The sequence below is a fragment of the Cetorhinus maximus genome, chromosome 5 (genome assembly GCF_964194155.1).
Source record: "Cetorhinus maximus chromosome 5, sCetMax3.hap1.1, whole genome shotgun sequence".
Classification (NCBI taxonomy): Eukaryota; Metazoa; Chordata; class Chondrichthyes; order Lamniformes; family Cetorhinidae; genus Cetorhinus; species Cetorhinus maximus.
In genome coordinates this window covers 56848595-56867798 of record NC_135883.1, presented here as the reverse complement: position 1 = coordinate 56867798, position 19204 = coordinate 56848595, and the positions used below count along the sequence as shown (strand labels likewise).

The 19204-nt window shown below is 41.9% G+C and overlaps 1 protein-coding gene across 1 annotated transcript in view; it reads right to left on the bottom strand.

Moving 5' to 3' along the window:
* The window catches only part of LOC144680658 (uncharacterized), a 163320-nt gene that overhangs the window by 14595 nt on the left and 129521 nt on the right, over nucleotides 1-19204 (bottom strand). Inside the window, exon 2 of the mRNA XM_078541889.1 lies at nucleotides 16766-16820. Within this exon, the coding sequence (XP_078398015.1) occupies nucleotides 16766-16820 (55 nt within the window). The remainder of the gene's footprint in view (nucleotides 1-16765; nucleotides 16821-19204) is intronic.

Below are 19204 nucleotides of genomic sequence, written 5' to 3'. Positions count from 1 at the left end.
TTTATACATGGGTGTCAACGCAACAAAAATCAGAGATCTTCTGCTTTTACTCACTCCTCAAATATAAAAAGTTTTGCCAACTCACATTTTCATGAAGACATTATTATCCTTTTAAAAGCAAGGCTAAAATGCGTTAACTGAAGACCAATTTATACCAGCAGCTTGTTGCCCTATATCACAACAGGGATTAAGTAAGAATTGCACAAAATGCTGGAAGATGTCAGTCAGTTATGCCGCTGATGAAAACATACTGCTCTCTAAATAGGGTATTTTTAGTGCAGTTATTCTTCAGTTACAATGCATTGTTTTTAAGGTACACAAAGTACCTGAACATGATATAAAGTGTTAGGGTGCGAGCCTTACAGGGTGAGGCTGATAATTAGTTCTATAAATAGCATTTGCTTTTGGGTGCACTACTGTTTATGCCAACTGTTGTATCAATGCCCAGTGAATTTTGGCCATGTTGCCTGATTTAGCTCGTGGGCGAGAATCAGCATACACAAATTCTCTTTTCTGAAGTGGTGTGGTCCTTCTACAAAAAGCCCCATCAAACAGATTTCCCTATTGGGATTGCATGAAAATGTTTAACTGTTAGAAAAATACTTATTTGAGCTTCATGTAGTCACTCACAAATTCTTCCAGTTTGTCTGTCACTTCTTAACGATGGAAATTGATTCTGAAGCAATGCTAAGATAAAAGCAAAAAACTGCGGATGCTGGAAATCCAAAACAAAAACAAAAATACCTGGAAAAACTCAGCAGGTCTGGCAGCATCTACGGAGAGGAGCATAGTTAACGTTTCGAGTCCGAAGGACCCTTCAACAGAACTAAGTAAAAATAGAAGAGAGGTGAAATATAAGCTGGTTTAAGGGGGGGTGGGACAAGAAGAGCTGGATAGAGGGCCAGTGATAGGTGGAGAAAATCAAAAGATGTCACAGACAAAAGGACAAAGAGGTGTTGAAGGTGGTGATATTATCTAAAGGAATGTGCTAATTAAGGGTAGAAAGCAGGATGAGCAAGGTACAGATTACCCTAGTGGGGGTGGGGTGGGGGAAGGGATCAAAATAGGCTAAAAGGTAGAGATAAAACAATGGATGGAAATACACTTAAAAATAATGGAAGTAGGTGGGAAAATAAAAATCTATATAAATTGTTGGAAAAAAACAAAAAGGAGGGGAAAATCGGAAAGGGGGTGGGGATGGAGGAGAGAGTTCATGATCTAAAATTGTTGAACTCAATATTCAGTCCGGAAGGCTGTAAAGTGCCTAGTTGGTATGTGGAACATTCCTTGTTCCAGTCCTACTCCGGCCCCCTCCCACAATTCTTTTTCCAGTACATCGATGATTACTTAGTTGCTGCTTCTTGCTCTTGTCTGGACCTGGAAAAATTTATTAATTTTGCTTCCAATTTCCACCCCTCCATCATTTTCACATGGTCCATCTCTGACACTTCCCTTCCCTTCCTTGACCTCTCTGTCTCAATTTCTGGTGATAGACTGTCCACCAATATCCATTACAAGCCTACCGACTCCCACAGCTACCTCGACTACAGCTCCTCACACCCCGCTTCCTGTAAGGACTCCATCCCATTCTCTCAATTCCTTCGCCTCCGTCGCATCTGTTCTGATGATGCCACTTTCAAAAACAGTCCCTCTGACATGCCCTCCTTCTTCCTTAACCGAGATTTTCCACCCACGGTGGTTGACAGGGCCCTCAACCATGTCCAGCCCATCTCCCGCGCATCCACCCTCACACCTTCTTCTCCCTCCCAGAAACATGATAGGGTCCCCCTTGTCCTCACTTATCACCCCACCAGCCTCCGCATTCAAAGGATCATCCTCCGCCATTTCCGCCAACTCCAGCATGATGCCACCACCAAATAAATCTTCCCTTCACCCCCCCGGCGGCATTCTGCAGGGATCGTTCCCTCCGGGACACCCTGGTCCACTCCTCCATCACCCACTACACCTCAACCCCCTCCCACGGCACCTTCCCATGCAACCGCAGAAGGTGCAATACCTGCCCCTTTACTTCCCCTCTCCTCACCGTCCAAGGGCCCAAACACTCATTTCAAGTGAAGCAGCATTTCACTTGCACTTCCCTCAACTTAGTCTACTGCATTCATTGCTCCCAATACGGTCTCCTCTACATTGAAGAGACCAAACGCAGACTGGGTGACCGCTTTGCAGAACACCTTCGGTCTGTCGGTAAGCATTACCCAGACCTCCCTGTCGCTTGCCATTTCAACACTCCACCCTGCTCTCATGCCCACATGTCTGTCCTCGGCCTGCTGCATTGTTCCTGTGAAGCTCAACGCAAACTGGAGGAACAGCACCTCATCTTCCGACTTGGCACTTTACAGCCTTCTGGACTGAATATTGAGTTCAATAATTTTAGATCATGAACTCTCTCCTCCATCCCCACCCCCTTTCCGATTTTCCCCCTCCTTTTTGTTTTTTTCCAATATTTTATATAGATTTTTCTTTTCCCACCTATTTCCATTATTTTTAAGTGTATTCCCATCCATTGTTTTATCTCTACCTTTTAGCCTATTTCGATCCCTTCCCCCACCCCACCCCCACTAGGGCCATCTGTACCTTGCTCCTCCTGCTTTCTACCCTTAATTAGCACATTCCTTTAGATAATATCACCATCTTCAACACCTCTTTGACCTTTTGTCTGTGACATCTTTTGGTTATCTCCACCTATCACTGGCCCTCTATCCAGCTCCTCTTGTCCCACCGTGCCCCCCCCCCCCCCCCCCCAACTTAAACCAGCTTATATTTCACCTCTCTTCTATTTTTACTTTGTTCTGTTGAAGGGTCATTCGGACTCGAAACGTTAACTGTGCTCCTATCCGCAGATGCTGCCAGACCTGCTGAGTTTTTCCAGGTATTTTTGTTTTTGTTCTGAAGCAATGCTAACCTGGTTAACGGGCATAAATGTACATTCTCAGCTACTAACTTCCTGAAATATGCCCTGTAAATTCTTGGAGTAAATATTTGCTACAATCAATAGCACTCTTAACATAAACAACCATCCAAGAAGCACTACTCACTTCACTTAATACAAAGGATAAATAAATAGGTTACCGGCACCTCGTCTCCTTGATACTGTCACCAAGGCAGTAATTGTTTATTCTTCGCCCACCCTGCTTACCTCCCATTCCACAACGGAAGCAAAGCCAAGGTGCTGCAGCTTTACGTTTTGTGCCTTGCATTGAGCTTAATTTGACTGTATTTAAAAACCTAGAGCCTTTCCCTTCATAACATGAATGTTCTTCTGAACTGCATTATTTGTATTGAACAGTACAATGAAGGAAATCGACGTCCAAAACTTCTCCAATGCGGACACACCTTCTGCCTTAGGTGTCTGGAAGAACTTTTCAAGGCAACTCGCAGAAATGATTTTTCAGATAGGAGCAGACAGAGTCTCGCATGTCCAACTTGTCGACAAATTACATTGATCCCAAGTCTCAATACTTCCAATCTTGCTGATAATTTTGCGATAATTGGATACCTTAGCTGCAAGGTGGAGAAAACATGTCTTTACTGTACAAAGCACAGAGGTAAAAGGGTCAAGTTCTTCTGTACTATATGTCAAAGGTTGGTTTTTCCAGTTGAGATAATTAGTCTGATCAAATGTAGAACTGGTTTATAGCCAGCTTAGTGAAAAATGAAGTTAAAAATCTAGAATCAAAGAAGTCAGTGATGAGTGAAATCTGTAGCTCTTCTTCAGTTAACCTCTTGTATTTCATGGCGGTGTCTTCTCATGTTTCATATTGCATCATATATCAGTCAATTTTTAGGAATTCTTGTTGATGCTAAAACATCTAAATTTCATTAAAACCTTTTCATGCAATGTACCCATGACATTCATTCCTCTATCTGCCCCCAGCTACAGAGGTAGGGGGCAGCAGTGCTGAACTTGTAAAATTTTACAGCTGCAAAATCTGGTGTCAAACTTTTAAAAGTTAATCCTGTTTGCAGTTTTCTATTTGTAAAATGTAGAATTTAAAATGAAGCACTGTCTATCACTTAGAAGGACAAGGTCTACAGGTACATGAGAACAACTTCACCTCCAAGTTTCCCTCAACATTAACAATGTAAGTCAGCGAGCACAGGGGTGAGAGGTGAATGGGACTTAGTGCGAGTAAGGACATGGGCAATGGAGTTTTAGATGACCCTAAGTTTATGGAGGATAGAATGTGGGAGGCCAGGCATGAGTACATTGGAATAGTCAAGTCTAGAGGTAACAAAGGCACCGATGTGGGTTTCAGCAGCCAATGGGCTGTGGCAGCATTCTTATCAAGGTATAAATAGGCAGTCTTAGTGATGGCGCAGATATGCAGAAGGAAGCTCAGATGTGACACCCATGTTGCAAACAGTATGGTTCAGCCTCAGATAGTTGCCAGGAAGAGGGATGGAGTCAGTAGCTAGGGAACAGAGTTTGTAGCAGAGACTAATGACCATGGCTTCAGTCTTTCTGATATTTAATGGCAAGAAATCTCTGCTCATTCAGTTCTGGATGTCAGATAAGCAGTCTGATAATTTAATGACAATGGAAAAGTCAAGAGAGGTGGTGGTGAGGTAGAGCTAGGTGTCATCAGCAAGTCACTCACCATCCTGGGATGGTTCAAAATACACAGGGGTAGTAGGCGAATTCACTCTCGAAAGCCTCCGTAAAGCCAGGAAAAAAAATCAATCATGGAGCAGCCAATCATGGGGAGAAAAGGTGCCCTTGTATGTGGGAAGGACTAAATCTGTGAGGTATGCTCCTCCAATCACATATTCTGTCTCTCCCAGGCTAACTGATCCAGCTCCTCCAATCACAGGTTTCCTCTCTCCCACTCCTGCTGCTCCTTGTGAGACAGAATCTGTGGTTGAAGGCACAGTAGGCACATGAGAGAGGAAACCTGTGACTGAAGGAGCTAGAGAAGTTATTCTGGCCTTTCCTGCAACTGCCACTCAGAGCACTTTTAGCTGCGGTATCATCAATCATTTGACAGGAGGCCCAGCAGAAGAATCTGAAAATGAGAAAAGAGCAAGGAATCTCTGCCGGTAAAGGGGCTGCAGCAGCCCTGGGGGGAGCTGTCACTCAGCCTTGCAGAGGTGTTGAGTGAGGTGAGTGTCCATCGGGGGAGGGGATATGTGGTAGAGTCTCAACCGCAGTTGCTGGGCCTGAGTCTCAGCAGCGAGAAAGCGAGGATGGTGATGGTTCCAAGTCTCACCCGGGGCGAGGGTGGGGGGTCGGGGGGGGGGGGGGGGGGGGGGGTGTTTCAAGGCTGCTGAGTTAGTGGGTGGGGGGCTGGGAAGAGGAGCATTTGTGTATATGCTGAAGGGAGAGGGGCTGATTACAATATGTTTGTGTAGGCGATTTTCATATTAACATGCATGTGGTACCTTTATGCTCCTTGGAGCTATGTTCTGTTTGAGTTCTTTTTGTTTTTGATTTCATAAAATATTGATTCTCCCCAACCAATTTTATTTGAGAATAAAATGCTGTCCTTTATTTTTAATATGGGTACAAGGAACCACAATTAATATTCCGTTGGTCCATCCAATCTGTGTCTTATTAAAGTGCAGGTGATCAAAACTGCTTTGATACATAGATAAAAGCAAAAAACGGCGGATGCTGGAAATAAAAATACCTGGAAAAACTCAGCAGGTCTGACAGCATCTGCGGAGAGGAACACAGTTATCGTTTCAAGTCCGTATGACTCTTCAACAGAACTAAGGAAAAATAGAAAAGAGGTGAAATATAAAGGGGGTGGGACAGGTAGAGCTGGATAGAGGGCCAGTGATAGGTGGAGATTGCCAAAAGATGTCATAGATAAAAGGACAAAGAGGTGTTGAAGGTGGTGATATTATCTGAGGAATGTGCTAATAGGTGACATTAAGGGTAGAAAGCAGGATGAGCAAGGTACAGATAGCCCTAGTGGGGGTGGGTGGGAGGAAGGGATCGAAATAGGCTAAAAGGTAGAGGTAAAACAATGGATGGAAATACATTTAAAAATAATGGAAATAGGTGGGAAAAGAAAAATCTATATAAATTATTGGAAAAAAGGGGGTGGGGATGGAGGAGAGAGTTCATGATCTAAAATTGTTGAACTCAATATTCAGTCCAGAAGGCTGTAAAGTGCCTAGTCGGAAGATGAGGTGCTGTTCCTCCAGTTTGCGTTGAGCTTCACTGGAACAATGCAGCAGGCCAAGGACGGACATGTAGACATGAGAGCAGGGTGGAATGTTGAAATGGCAAGCAACAGGGAGGTCTGGGTCATGCTTGCGGACAGACCGAAGGTGTTCCGCAAAGCGGTCACCCAGTCTGATTTTGGTCTCTCCAATGTAGAGGAAACCGCAATGGGAGCAGCGAATGCAGTCGACTAAATTGAGGGAAGTGCAAGTGAAATGCTGCTTCACTTGAAAGGAGTGTTTGGGCCCTTGGACGGTGAGGAGAGGGGAAGTAAAGGGGCAGGTGTTGCACCTTCTGCGGTTGCATGGGAAGGTGCCGTGGGAGGGGGCTGAGGTGTAGGGGGTGATGGAGAAGTGGACCAGGGTGTCCCGGAGGGAACGATCCCTGCGGAATGCCGCCGGGGCGGTGAAGGGAAGATGTGTTTGGTGGTGGCATCATGCTGGAGCTGGCAGAAATGGCGGAGGATGATCCTTTGAATGCGGAGGCTGGTGGGGTGATATGTGAGGACAAGGGGGACCCTATCATGGTTCTGGGAGGGAGAGGAAGGTGTGAGGGCAAATGCGCGGGAGATGGGCTGGACACGGTTGAGGGGCCTGTCAACCACCGTGGGTGGAAAACCTCGGTTAAGGAAGAAGGAAGACATGTCAGAGGAACTGTTTTTGAATAATTGGAAATAGGTTTGGTCCCATTATTCCTCAAACAACGTGCTGTCACTTTCAAACACATTGCTCCAGGCAGTTGCTGAGCAGAATGTGGACCAAGAATTTCCAGCGCCCCTCCACACCCTCTGCACTCCTTGATCCATCCAAACACAAATATTTAGTAAAATGCAGGAAGAAATAGGCACATAGAATGTTTACACATTGTATTGATAATAAAATAATTTTAGCACAATATACCATGCTTGCATGAAACTTAAATCATAGCACAATATATTGTACTTAAACATAGTTGGTAGCGCCTCATATTTGGCCTTTGCGCTAATTCACACCTGTGTAGACCAGATACTAAAGAACATATTTAGTTGTACTATATGTATCAATAGGATCTGTAGTTTTAATAGAACTTTTTCACTTGCTCTAAGGATGCTGGCCTAACCCTATTTCTAATACCATACTGTTGCCTTCTCTCAGTACAGAAAAATAAGCTGAATAGACCTACATTCCAGCTCTGACAACACAATTAGAAGCACTGGGATCAATACTGTCCCAAGAATATTTATCTGGGGAGATTCTTATGGTATTTCCTTGAATGGAAGCCCAAAGACAAATAAGCAACAGCTCTATCAAAGCCACAAGTGGTGTACCACTAGCGCCTGGCTTCATTGGCAGGGCTGGTACTAGGTAGTCTAGATGTGGTGTCAAAGATTGTTGTGATCAGCTCCATGCTTCACAGCTTTGCCTTGAGGATGACTCACGCATGCACTAAAGTAGCAAGAGAAAGGCATCCAAGGGCAGCAGTAGTTTGAATTAGTGACAGGAAATATCTTTTGTCCAGACATTAAATAAATTTATGTAAATTTTCTGCAGGAGAACTTTCCTGGAAACCTGATGCATGAATGGCTCGAGAAACGTCTTCCCCACTCCCATCACAAAAATGTATTCTTTTACTGTCGCTCTACAGTATGCAAATTGCTCCCATTATAAAGACCTCATTAAAAGCAATTTCCACACTAGCCAAAATCAATGGCTTGTCTATTAACAGGGCAGGATACAGAGAAAGAGGAAAAGCATCGTTTCGGACAGAAATCTGGGTCTCTTGCAGGCTACAGAGTTTTTGCACATGACAGGTTCCCTAGAAGTCAGCCTGATTAACAGATTTGGATTCCAGTTGGGCGAGAAGGACTCCTCAGTAGATTGGTCCAGTCTGTAGCCTCAGTAGGGTTGGGGGCTGGTGGCGGTGGGGGGGCATGCTGTGGGCAGGAACTTGGGTGTGAGTAAGAAGCACTCTAGCTCCTCCTAGCCCTCAAGCAATGCTGTAAAGGTACCAATCTTCTCTCCATGGCTGTCCTTTCCATCCTTTTGCTGCTTTCCCAAGGTTTGCCATTGTTGAACCTGCAAAAGAAGTTAAATCCAATACTCTCAGCCTCATTAAAATATTTAAATTGTTAGCCCGCCTCCTGGGAGCAGGTTGGTTGCTTGGCCGTTGTCCCACCTCAGTTAAACTGGAAAGTAGGAAGGTTGGAGGTGGGTCAAGATTGAGTTTGAAATTTTTAAAATTTCATTCTCTGACCCCCAACATTAACATGCCCATTTTTGGGGAGTTAAAATCCACTCTGTCTCCAGGTGCATCAACTTCACTGCTAGCATAATGTTTACTGTTACTGCCAACATTTGCCTGCTCTTTCACGTCATCCTGAACCTATTGAGACTGAAGCATCACTCATCATGGGGCAGCTAAGTCCGGAGACAGACCTGCTCCACAATTTGTTTCTTGTGCTGCCGCAAGTTCAGCCCACATCCTGAGAACAAATAAAAAAGATCTTGCAGTGAATGTTATCTTGATTATAGTCATCACTCTGACGTTAAGATTTCAATAAGATTTGTTAGGCATCCAGCTGGTGCTGTCCAATTCTTCTTATTCACCCTCCTCCTCCGATGATGATTCAGTGTAATTTGTCTTCCTTTTTATTGCAACTAAATTAAGACTGGAGGTGTACAATGAACAAGACAAGGGAAAAACATTGCGCCCTCATTTGAGAAGCCAAAGGATGCCTCAAAGGTCTTAACTAGCAATGTAATCCCATTGACGACAAAATTTCTAAATGCAGTATTGTGACTAAAAGCCCTCATGGTTGCTTGTTTGAGTCTCTGGGCATTTTTTGGAATAGATGTCAATATCTGAACTCTGTACCCTGGATAGGATTAAACCCCTGCCTCCATCATGAGGAATCCAGTAGTGTTAGCTGTAATGATTTGTGACCAGAGCTGCAATTTCCATAACAATTTCTCTGTTGTTTTCAGTGTTGCAAAGAAGTAGCTTGGCACAGTCACTCTTCACAAATTGGTCATAAAAGACAGGGCATTCTTTAGGAAATTTGAGTTTGAATTTCTTGCAACTTCAATTAATAGCTGGATGTATGGGTATTCTGTGCAAAACCAGGGAAGCTAATGTATTATCAGTTGCTATAAAGCCATGCTTTATGTCAAAAGTTACTCTATGTATTTACTGGGCTGAAACCACTGGTTGAGTTTTAAAAGACTGAACAGCATTTCATTGACTTAACACCTCAACTTCTAAGATGGCCGAACATTAAGACAGCTGTGCCCTGTAAATTACAAAGCCATTGTAATGGAGCCAAACTGTCTAGAAGAACCCATCAGAGACATATCACCTTAGAGGAATCACCATCTCCTGATCCATTCACAAAATATCCAGATAACTGGGTGTAGAGCAAGGCATTAGACACAATCATTTTGGGCAATGAACTCCAGTTAAGAAGGGAACTCTTCCAGCCATAATCTAATCATGTCTAAACCATGGACCTGAAATCAACTTGATATGACCATGTTTGGGTTATTGGTCATTTGGTGAGAGGGTAATTATATGACAACCCAACTAACCCTCTTTTGTGTTTTAAGAAACTGACTTTCTCCAGGCCGTAGAACAGAAGAGACACAGAAAGAGGTCCCCGAGTGTGCACTCTCTCTCTCCCCCTAAGCAGCCTGCAAGCTCAAGCCTGCCTATTGTTTGATTAGCTAAACACTGCTGGCAGTACCTAAAAACTAACCTGCTAATTCCAGGAGATCAAATAGAAACAGTCCGTCAACAACTTTAACTCATCGTGTCACAGGATTCAGATTGACTCCTGGGCCCGCCCAAGGCATCAATCTATCAAACTGACCTTTTTAGACTTTTAAAAACTGCTTAATTTATCGTCCTACTCTGTAACTCAGTTGTGTGTGTGTGTGTCGCATGCATGTGTGAGAGAGTTGGAGCATTGTTAATATTTTTATTATTTTTATTTAGATCAGGTTTTAAGTACAATAAACACCACTCTTTTCTTTTCAAAAACTTGCAAGGAAACCTGTTTGTGTGTGTCTTTTACAGTCACAGCACTCCGGACCTCAGAACTTGTCCTATCATACTCCGCAACAGAGTACTGTGCACCTGTATGGCAAAGGACACTCAACTGAATGCAACAATGCGCATCATAACTGGAACCCTCCACTCAACACCCCTCCCCTGGTTTCCTGCCCTCATGAACATCACTCCCCCATACATCCCGCTGACTGACGAAAACCCACAACCTGGTTGAAAGCATCCGTGCTGCACCTCACTTATCATTCCATGATGACTTGTTCAACCCAGTTACTGCCTGCTTCCATTTCGGCACCCCATATGAGCAACCTTCCTGAACAAGATCCACCAGCAAACATCCTCAGGATCAAGGACTGGAAAACACGGGAAGTCACAAGCAAGTTCCTTGTGATAAACCCCATCGGTTGAATGGCAAGCTTTGAACTACCATGACGAGTGTGGTCCTTGCTAAATAGGTTCAGTACAGGCCAGGGACGTTGTGCAGCTGTCCTCTATCAGTGGAACCTTATGCACTTGTGGAAAGACACAACAATGCTGCACATTACCGAGGAGTGTCCCGTCTACAGACTAAGTGGTGGACTAATCATCTTAAACTCAGCAAATGAGGAAGGCTGTTGCTTGGCTTCAGGGATTTGCATTCATTAAATAAAAGTCACAGCACTTAAACAGATAACCATTCACTGAATTGGCAAGTGTACTCTTTAAAAAAAAAGCCTGTTACGCTCAAACAACAAGTGGAAAAAGAGGGGAGCCAATCTAATCCTTTTCACCTGGTCATAACAGTTAATGAAACTTTAAGCTAAGGCTAAATAAAACTTCAAGAGAGGATTAACTAGATGTTTGATTCAGTGCTGAGAACAAAGAAATAGGCTTAGAGATGCTTAGAGAAGGATAAAGGAAAGATACATTACAAAATAGGCAAATAAAATTGTCATTCTACTTCTTGAAATTGGATTTTGGGACAAGCCTGTTTGGAATATCTACATTTTTATGTTTTGGAGGCAATTTCAAAAGCAGCTGTGACTAATATAAGGAAAATCCACCTGACTTTTTTTTGCTTTTATAAACTTTGTCAGCAGGATAATTGTGCTCATTCCACATTCTTTGAACACTTGCATTTTGTTGATGTGTTATTCCTGCCATTTTATATTGAGTTAAGTGCTGTCTGTAAAGCTTTTTCCAGATTTCTCTGTTGACAAATGTTACAGATTTTGGCATCTTGCATCTTCCAAAGACATCTTGCATGTATGCCAGTTCCATGTAAAGAATGTCAAGGGTTTATGCAGTATTTTAGAGCAGGTAAGAATCATGAGGCTTAGAATGGTGTCAACAGCAAGAGAAAGTAAATGTAACTTAATAGGAAGGTAATTTTAGGAACTGTATGGAAAGATTGTATAGTTCTACCTACAAACTGACAGACATTTCTCAGACTTTCCTTACTTTACATTTTAGGTTAACTATGGTATGTGGAATATAACAGCATCTGGGGAGGAGAAGAGTTTTCCCCCTTTTCTGTTAATTTTAGTTGAAGGTTCTAAGCTGATTCTCGAATGAGTAATCCCTCAGTCTGGTTTGTTCTTCACTCTTACTTAACATCAGTGGTGTTTAAACATGGAAGAGTTTTTATTTTATTCATTCAGGGAATGTGGGAGGCGTTGGCTAGGCCAGAATTTATTGCCCATTCCTAATTGCCCTTGAGAAGGTGGTGGTGAGCTGTCTTCTTGAGCTGCTGCAGTCCATGTAGTGTAGGTACACCCACAGTGCTGTTATAGTGAGGGAGTTCCAGGATTTTGACCCAGCGACAGTGAAGGAACGGCGATATATTTCCAAGTCAGGATAGTGAGTGGCTTGGAGAACAACTCCCAGGTGGTGGTGTTCTCATTCATTTGCTGCCCTTGTCCTTCTGCCTTTGGGTTTGGAAGGTGCTGTCAAAGGAGCCTTTGTGAGTTCCTGCAGTGCATCTTGTAGATGGTACACATTGCTGCTGCTGTGCGTCTGTGGTGGAGGGAGTGAATGTTTGTGGATGGGGTGCCAATCAAGCGGGCTGCTTTGTCCTGAATGGTGCCGAGCTTCTTGAGTGTTATTGGAGCTGCACTTATCCAGGTAATTGGAGAGTATTCCATCAGACTCCTGACTTGGGCCTTGTAAAGGGCTGAATGGTCTACTCCTGCTCCTATTTTCTATGTTTCTATGTTGTATGTTTTCAAGAAGCAGTTAGATATAGCTCTTGGGGCAAAGAGGATCAAGGGATATCGGGAGAAAGCGGGAGCAGGCTATTGAGTTGGATGATCAGCCATGATCATAATGAATGGCGGAGCAGGCTCGAAGGGCTGATTGGCCTGCTCCTATTTTTAATGTTTCTAAATGGTTGGCAGGCTTTGGGGAGTCAGGAGGTGAATTACTCGCTGCAAGATTCCGAGCTACTAACCTGCTCTTGTAGCCACAGTATTTATATGGCTAGTCCAGTTCAGTTTCTGGTCAATGGTAACCTTAAAGATGCTGATAGTGGGAGATTCAGCAATGGTAATGCCATTGAATCTGAAGGGTTGATGGTTAGATTCTCTCTTATTGGACATGGTCTTTGCCTGGCACTTTGCCTGGTACTTGCCACTTGTCAGCCCAAACTTGGATATTGTCCAGGTCTTGCTGCATTTGGACATGCATGCTTCAGTATCTGAGGAGTCGCGAATGGTGCTGATCATTGTGCAATCGTCACCTTATGACGGAAGCAGCTGAAGATGGTTGGACCGAAGACCCCACCCTGAGGAACTCCTGCAGTGATGTCTTGGAACTGAAATGATTGACTTCCAACAACCACAACCATCTTCCTTTGTGCTAGGTTTGACTCCAACCATTAGAGAGTTTTCCCCCGAATACCATTGACTGTAATTTTGCTAGGGCTCCTTGAAGCCACACTCGGTCAAATGCGGCCTTGATGTCAAAGACAGTCACTCTCACCTCACCTCTGAAGTTCAGCTCTTTTATCCATATTTGAACCAAGACCATGAGGTCAGGAACTGAGTGGCCCTGGCGGAACCCAAACTGAGTGTCAGCGAGCAGGTTATTTCTAATCAAGCACTACTTGATAGCACTGTTGGTGACCCCTTCCATCACTTTACTGATGATCGAGAATAGACTGATGAGGTGGTAATTGGCCGGATTGTATTTGTCCTGCTTTTTGTGTACAGGACTTACCTGGGCAGTTTTCCACATTGCTGATAGCTGCCAGTGTTGTAGCTGTACTGGAACAGCTTGGCTAGGGGCATGACAATTTCTGGAGCACAAGTCTTCAGTACTATTGCCGGAATATTGTCAGGGCCCATGGCCTTTGCAGTATCCAGTGCCTTCAGCCATTTCTTGATATCATGTGGAGTGAATCAAATTGGCTGAAGACTGGCATCTGTGATGCTGGGGACCTCCAGAGGAGGCCGAGCTGGATCATCTGGTCAGGATTTCTGGCTGAAGGTTATTGCAAATGCTTCAGCCGTGTCTTTGTGTTTGCAATAATTGTACATGGGAATTAAGATAATAAATGTTTTACATCCCTGTTGAATCATTTGATCTTTTATTAACTTTTACTAACTTTTGCAGATACGGGATTCTTAAAAGCATTTGTTTTCCTCTGACAGGCTGTTATGTCCTAGCTGTGCTCTTAACCACACATAACAAAAGCCGCATCAAGTAACAAATGTTGAGTTGGCATTCAACTACAGAGAGCTAATTCGCATAAATTTGGATTTCTGTAAGGAGTAACAGAAGCAGCTTGAGAAAACTGTTCAGGAAGCATTCAAACAGATGGAACAGACCAAAGATCTTTCACAATCTTTGGAGCATCTCATGAACAATGCATCTGATGTTGAATTATTGTCACAGATACAGAAACTACAAGAATTAAATGAATGCATACCCTTTTCTCATGCATCTGCTCCAATTCTTGAATGTGTGCCTGAGGTTAGCACACACAAAACTAATAAAATGGTTAACTTAGTGCCTCCTACATTCTGGTACATTTCACATCTTGGTCAAGAGGAGCTTGTTATCTCAAGATATTACACCACTAAAATGGCAAATCACACTGCTCTTTTCTCCAACAAAATAGTTCAACAGTTCAGCAGTCATGACAAAGGTCAGGAGCTTTTCAACTGTCCAATTGGAGCTGCAGTAGCTAACGATGGCATAATATTTATCACTGACAAGACAATTCACACAGTGCAAACATTAGATTGTTCAGGCAAGTTTTACACCCCTTTTAATGACAAGCAGCCAAATTCTAAAAGGCCACACAGTCCAGCAGGTATTTCAGTCACTAGCTGGGGTTATTTAGTCCTTATTGTTGAATGCAATAAACAACAAGTTTCTGTGTATGCAAGGGATGGACAGATACTTTTTTATTTAAAATTGAACTGGCAGTCTCCATTTGGCGTTGTTGTGAATTCAAGGGGACAGATCTTAGTGACAGACAGTGGTGGACAAGGAGGTCTTTACATTATGACCATTGACTGGACCAGTGGTGAAGTTTTGCACTTGCAAGCAGTGAAAGGTCTCACGAAGCCAAGGTTTTTGTCTTGTACTAGAGAAGATAACATTGTTGTCACAACCACTAATAGTGTGAAATTATTTGATAGGACTGGGAACCTTCTGTGGAGTACAGGTCCAGAGTATGGAAGTAATAGAGTACTTCAACAACCAATGGGTGTCTGTGTGGACAGGCATAATCATATCTTGGTATCAGATTATGCCACAAACAAAGTTGTACTTCTAAACAATGAGGGGCAATGGTTGATAGATATTGTGACAGTGGGATTGAGGGGTCCGCAAGGACTAGCTCTGACACCAAATGGAGAGTTGGTGATTGCAGATAGCAAGAACCACTGCATCAAATTATGCCAATACAAAAGCAGAAAACAGTTACATATCTAAATTGCTCACAAAGCGACACTAATACATGCATTAACCTGTTGCACTATTATTGTACTATTGTATCTATTATGTTAAACATTCACATACACATCTTTATAGTTGGCCTCAATTCCCTTTGAGAAGCTATTTCTTTTGCAATCTATAAATTTCGCCCATGTTTAAAATTTCTAAAATTCTATTTTAAGATTGAAATACAAATTAAAAAGCTCTAAATTTAGATTTGAACAGTGATTGCCAGAATGCCTGATGCAGTATTTCAATCCATAATGTGAAAAAATCTGTGAACAACAAAAGTAACTTCTCTCTACATGTGTATAAAAAAACTGAAAAAGTAGTAACACGGCAAGCTGAGGGAAATGTTTGTTTTTCAGGAAGAACCAATTGAGTTTTAAACTCATCCATTACAAGCATAATTGTTAATCCCTCAGGATTGACTCGATGCTATGAGAAAAGATCTTGTGTGTGCTTCAAGTACTTAAACCACAAATGCATTCTTTATAAATCAATCTACAATTGTGCCCCACTTGATGTACGAAGGACCTATTTCCCTATTGTCTTTCTCAGTGAAGAGTTTATCTTTAAACAATTTGAATCCTTTGGTTTTAAAACTTTTTTTGACAATGTTCCTAACTTCCTTCTCCAAATCGTTGTCAGTGTCCTTCCATCTACGTAAGATGATGTGCAGCAAATCCACTAGGAATGAGATAGTTTCAAAATATGCCTATAATATAAATACACACACACACACGCGAAGATCAATTCTATACATTTTCCTTCTTTCCTTAAAGTTCATTATTTAGAAAACTTTGGTCTGTATGTCTTTTGTTTAGAATTCCTCACAAGAAATGTACCTGTCAATGCCAGTCATGCAGAGGTCACACATGTATGGCTCTCAACTGCTAAAAACTACAATTATGAAAACAAAAATAATGTATTGCTAAAAAAAGAGACATGCTGTCAAAGCTTTTCATCTTGCACTCATCAGGTCAGATATGTAAGAATATGAATTGTAAAGGGAACAACAGTTTATACTGAAGTGAGTGCTGATTGGTTGGAAAGTTGACTCTGATTGGTAGAGGCATTGGCATGGAGAAAACATCAGGGAGAAGTTAACTACTAAGCTTTTGTTTAAATTCAAACTAGACAGGTCAACTCTGGCCAAGGCATTGCCATGGGGAATGAACCAGGGAATGGCTGTCCCAGAAGCATTTGTTTAGTTGAAAAAGGTGCAATGTGTGGACATGCTCCTTCTGTCTGCAAAGGACAGGGCCCTGTGTGTGAAAAAAGTAGCTTCCACCATGCATAAGTGAGCCACACTGTGAGCCCGACTGATAATCCTAAATTGGTTATTGGTGTAATTCCTAGCACAATCAGGATTGTTAGTAAGTGATGTCCAATCATGGAATCACATGTTGGACGCTATGTTTTGAGTTTTGCAAGAATGGGCTGGCTGGGTATGATCAGTACTTTGCCTATTGCGAACAGTCAAAGGGACATGCTATTTGATATGATCTATCAGGTGATACCATCCGCCAATAATGTAATAGTTTCAAAATTATAAAAATTTTCTTCATCCCAACAAAATAGGGAAATAGCACAAAATAAATACTTTACCTGTGTTCCTTTCAGGTAAAATACAGCAATGCTTCTGCAGAATACCAGGCAGTATCTGTGCAAGGAATACAAATTAATAATATTTATAAAATGCAATAATAAAATTAGTCTCCGTAACATTCCTTTCAAACTATTAGTGCTATAGAAAATCATTTAATCTTTATTACAAATATAAAATGTAGGAGACATTCAGACTAAATTCACATGTTCAAAGAGAGTGCATTACTGTTTAAAACAAAATTAGCTAGATACTTTTGTAATTGTTTTTGATTCAAAAAATCAATTTTCAATTCACAGGAGGTGGAAGATTACCTTCACTAAATAATTTCCAACCATTTGGACTTTGCATATAGTCGAGCAAAATTCCAGATCTTTGCAAAGACATGTTTTAGAAGTGTCCAGCTAGTCATTTAGATTTAACTGTGATATTTAAAACTTGTAAGAATCTTTTTAATATCAAAGAAATGACACTGTAATCCATCACATGCATATGCAGAGCACCTTTAATGCCAAGATCAATGCAACCTGCTAAATGCAGCTTGTAATGTACCCTGATTTTGGCAGTGGTGTATTGCTCTCAGATCAGTATTTACAGATTAACAACCAATTAATTCTATGAATGAAAACATGCCCATTGCCTTTCAGCACACTTTCACCATGCAGTAAATTTTAAATTTTGTAACACCCCTTGAGGATCTTTCAATAATGACAACTTGAATTTATCATGTATACTTGAGTAATAGTCGACTTTTGGCCAAAAAGTACTTAAGTTTTCATATATCTTGTGTATAAGTCAACCCTAATTTTTCAGAGATAGTAGAGCAACATGTTTTTTCATGTTTTTTGGTGTACAATGTTACATCAAAATAATGTAAACACAGTTACTGCCGGTAATCATAATTTCTTGATGTTATAGTTATACTACCAATACCACTAGACTACCGACACTTAAATCATAATATCTTCTGGCACCACACTCCATATTACATCTTGGGGGGGCGGGATTGGTGGAAACAGTCTCCAACCTGATAACTTTACACTCAGCTGAAGTACCTCCGCAAAAAGTTGAAGTGTGAGATAAATCTTTATTTGTAGATTTAAAGAGGAATATGGTGATTGGTGTGCTTTTTCCCTCATCGTACCCAAGAAGAAATCTAAGCTACAGTTATCGCTGCTTAGCCTACAGGAAGCATGGCGTACCTTACGGGCAATTGGTAAATATTTTTCATGTTTTAAAATAACAGTTGTCCCTCAAACATGCATGGATTTCAACCCCTTGAAAATATTACTCATGTACAAGTTGACTCCCTACTTTTTGCCTAAAGATCTGCTCCAAAAACCCTTGACTTTTACATGATTTCATATACAGTAAAAAGCACCTTTAAAATTGTAAAATGTCATTAGATGTTTCACTGGAGCTTTCGTCAGACAGAAGTTGACACAGAGTTACCAAGACAAGCAACGAAAAGCTAAATTAAAGAATTAGGTTTTAAGGGAGAGAGAGAGGGGTAGAGAGATGAGAAATTTTGGGAGAAAATTCCAGAGCTTTGAACTTGATGGAAGGATGAAAATCGGGGAAGCAAGAAGTTTTGGAATGCACAGTTCTTGGAGGGCTGGATGAGATTACAGAGATAGTGAGGGGCTTGATCATGGATAGATTTCAACATAAAAATGACAACTTTAAATTTGAGGCATGGCTGAACCAGAATCCAAAGAGGCCACTGAGCAGTGGGGTGATGATTGAACAGGGCTTGGTGCAAATCAAAATGCAGGCAAAGGTTTCAATGAGCTCAAATTTATGAAACATAGAAAATGGGAGGCTAGCCAGGAGAGCTAATCGAGCCAGGAGATAACAAAAGCATGGTTAACACTCAGTATGTTAGTTGAGGTGAGACCTTGATTTTAAAAAAGTGTAGCTAGGCAGCGAGGCTTCAGAAAGGGACAAGGTGTCATCATTTATGAGCCATGTTTAAAACACATTAAGCCAACTGAGTTGTCTAAACAGGATGCAATTGAAGCAGACATGACATCCCAGTCTTATTTTGTTGGGTTTCCATTAGTCAAGGGCCCAAATGGGGTGGTGCCCTTGGCTTTTGCATCCACCATGCTTAGATTGGAGAATCAGGGAAAGTGCAGGCAGCAATGCAGAGGGGCCAAAAAGGGACTTGCTTTTGTTTCCAGATGCAGTGCAGACACAAAAATAGCTCAGAGGAGTTTAAAATCAATTGTATTCTGATTCATGCTCCCATCATAATTTAATCTACATGTTTACAGATCCTTTGTTCGGCTGCCTCCATAACTTGTGAGAGAAACTGACCACAAAAAACTCTGCAATTTTTAGTTAGTTGTATAACCAATGACTCCTCCTGAATTTATTGACAGCTAATCAAACCCACAACATTCCAGCAGGTTTGGAATTATTTAGTGGCCCGAACTTCA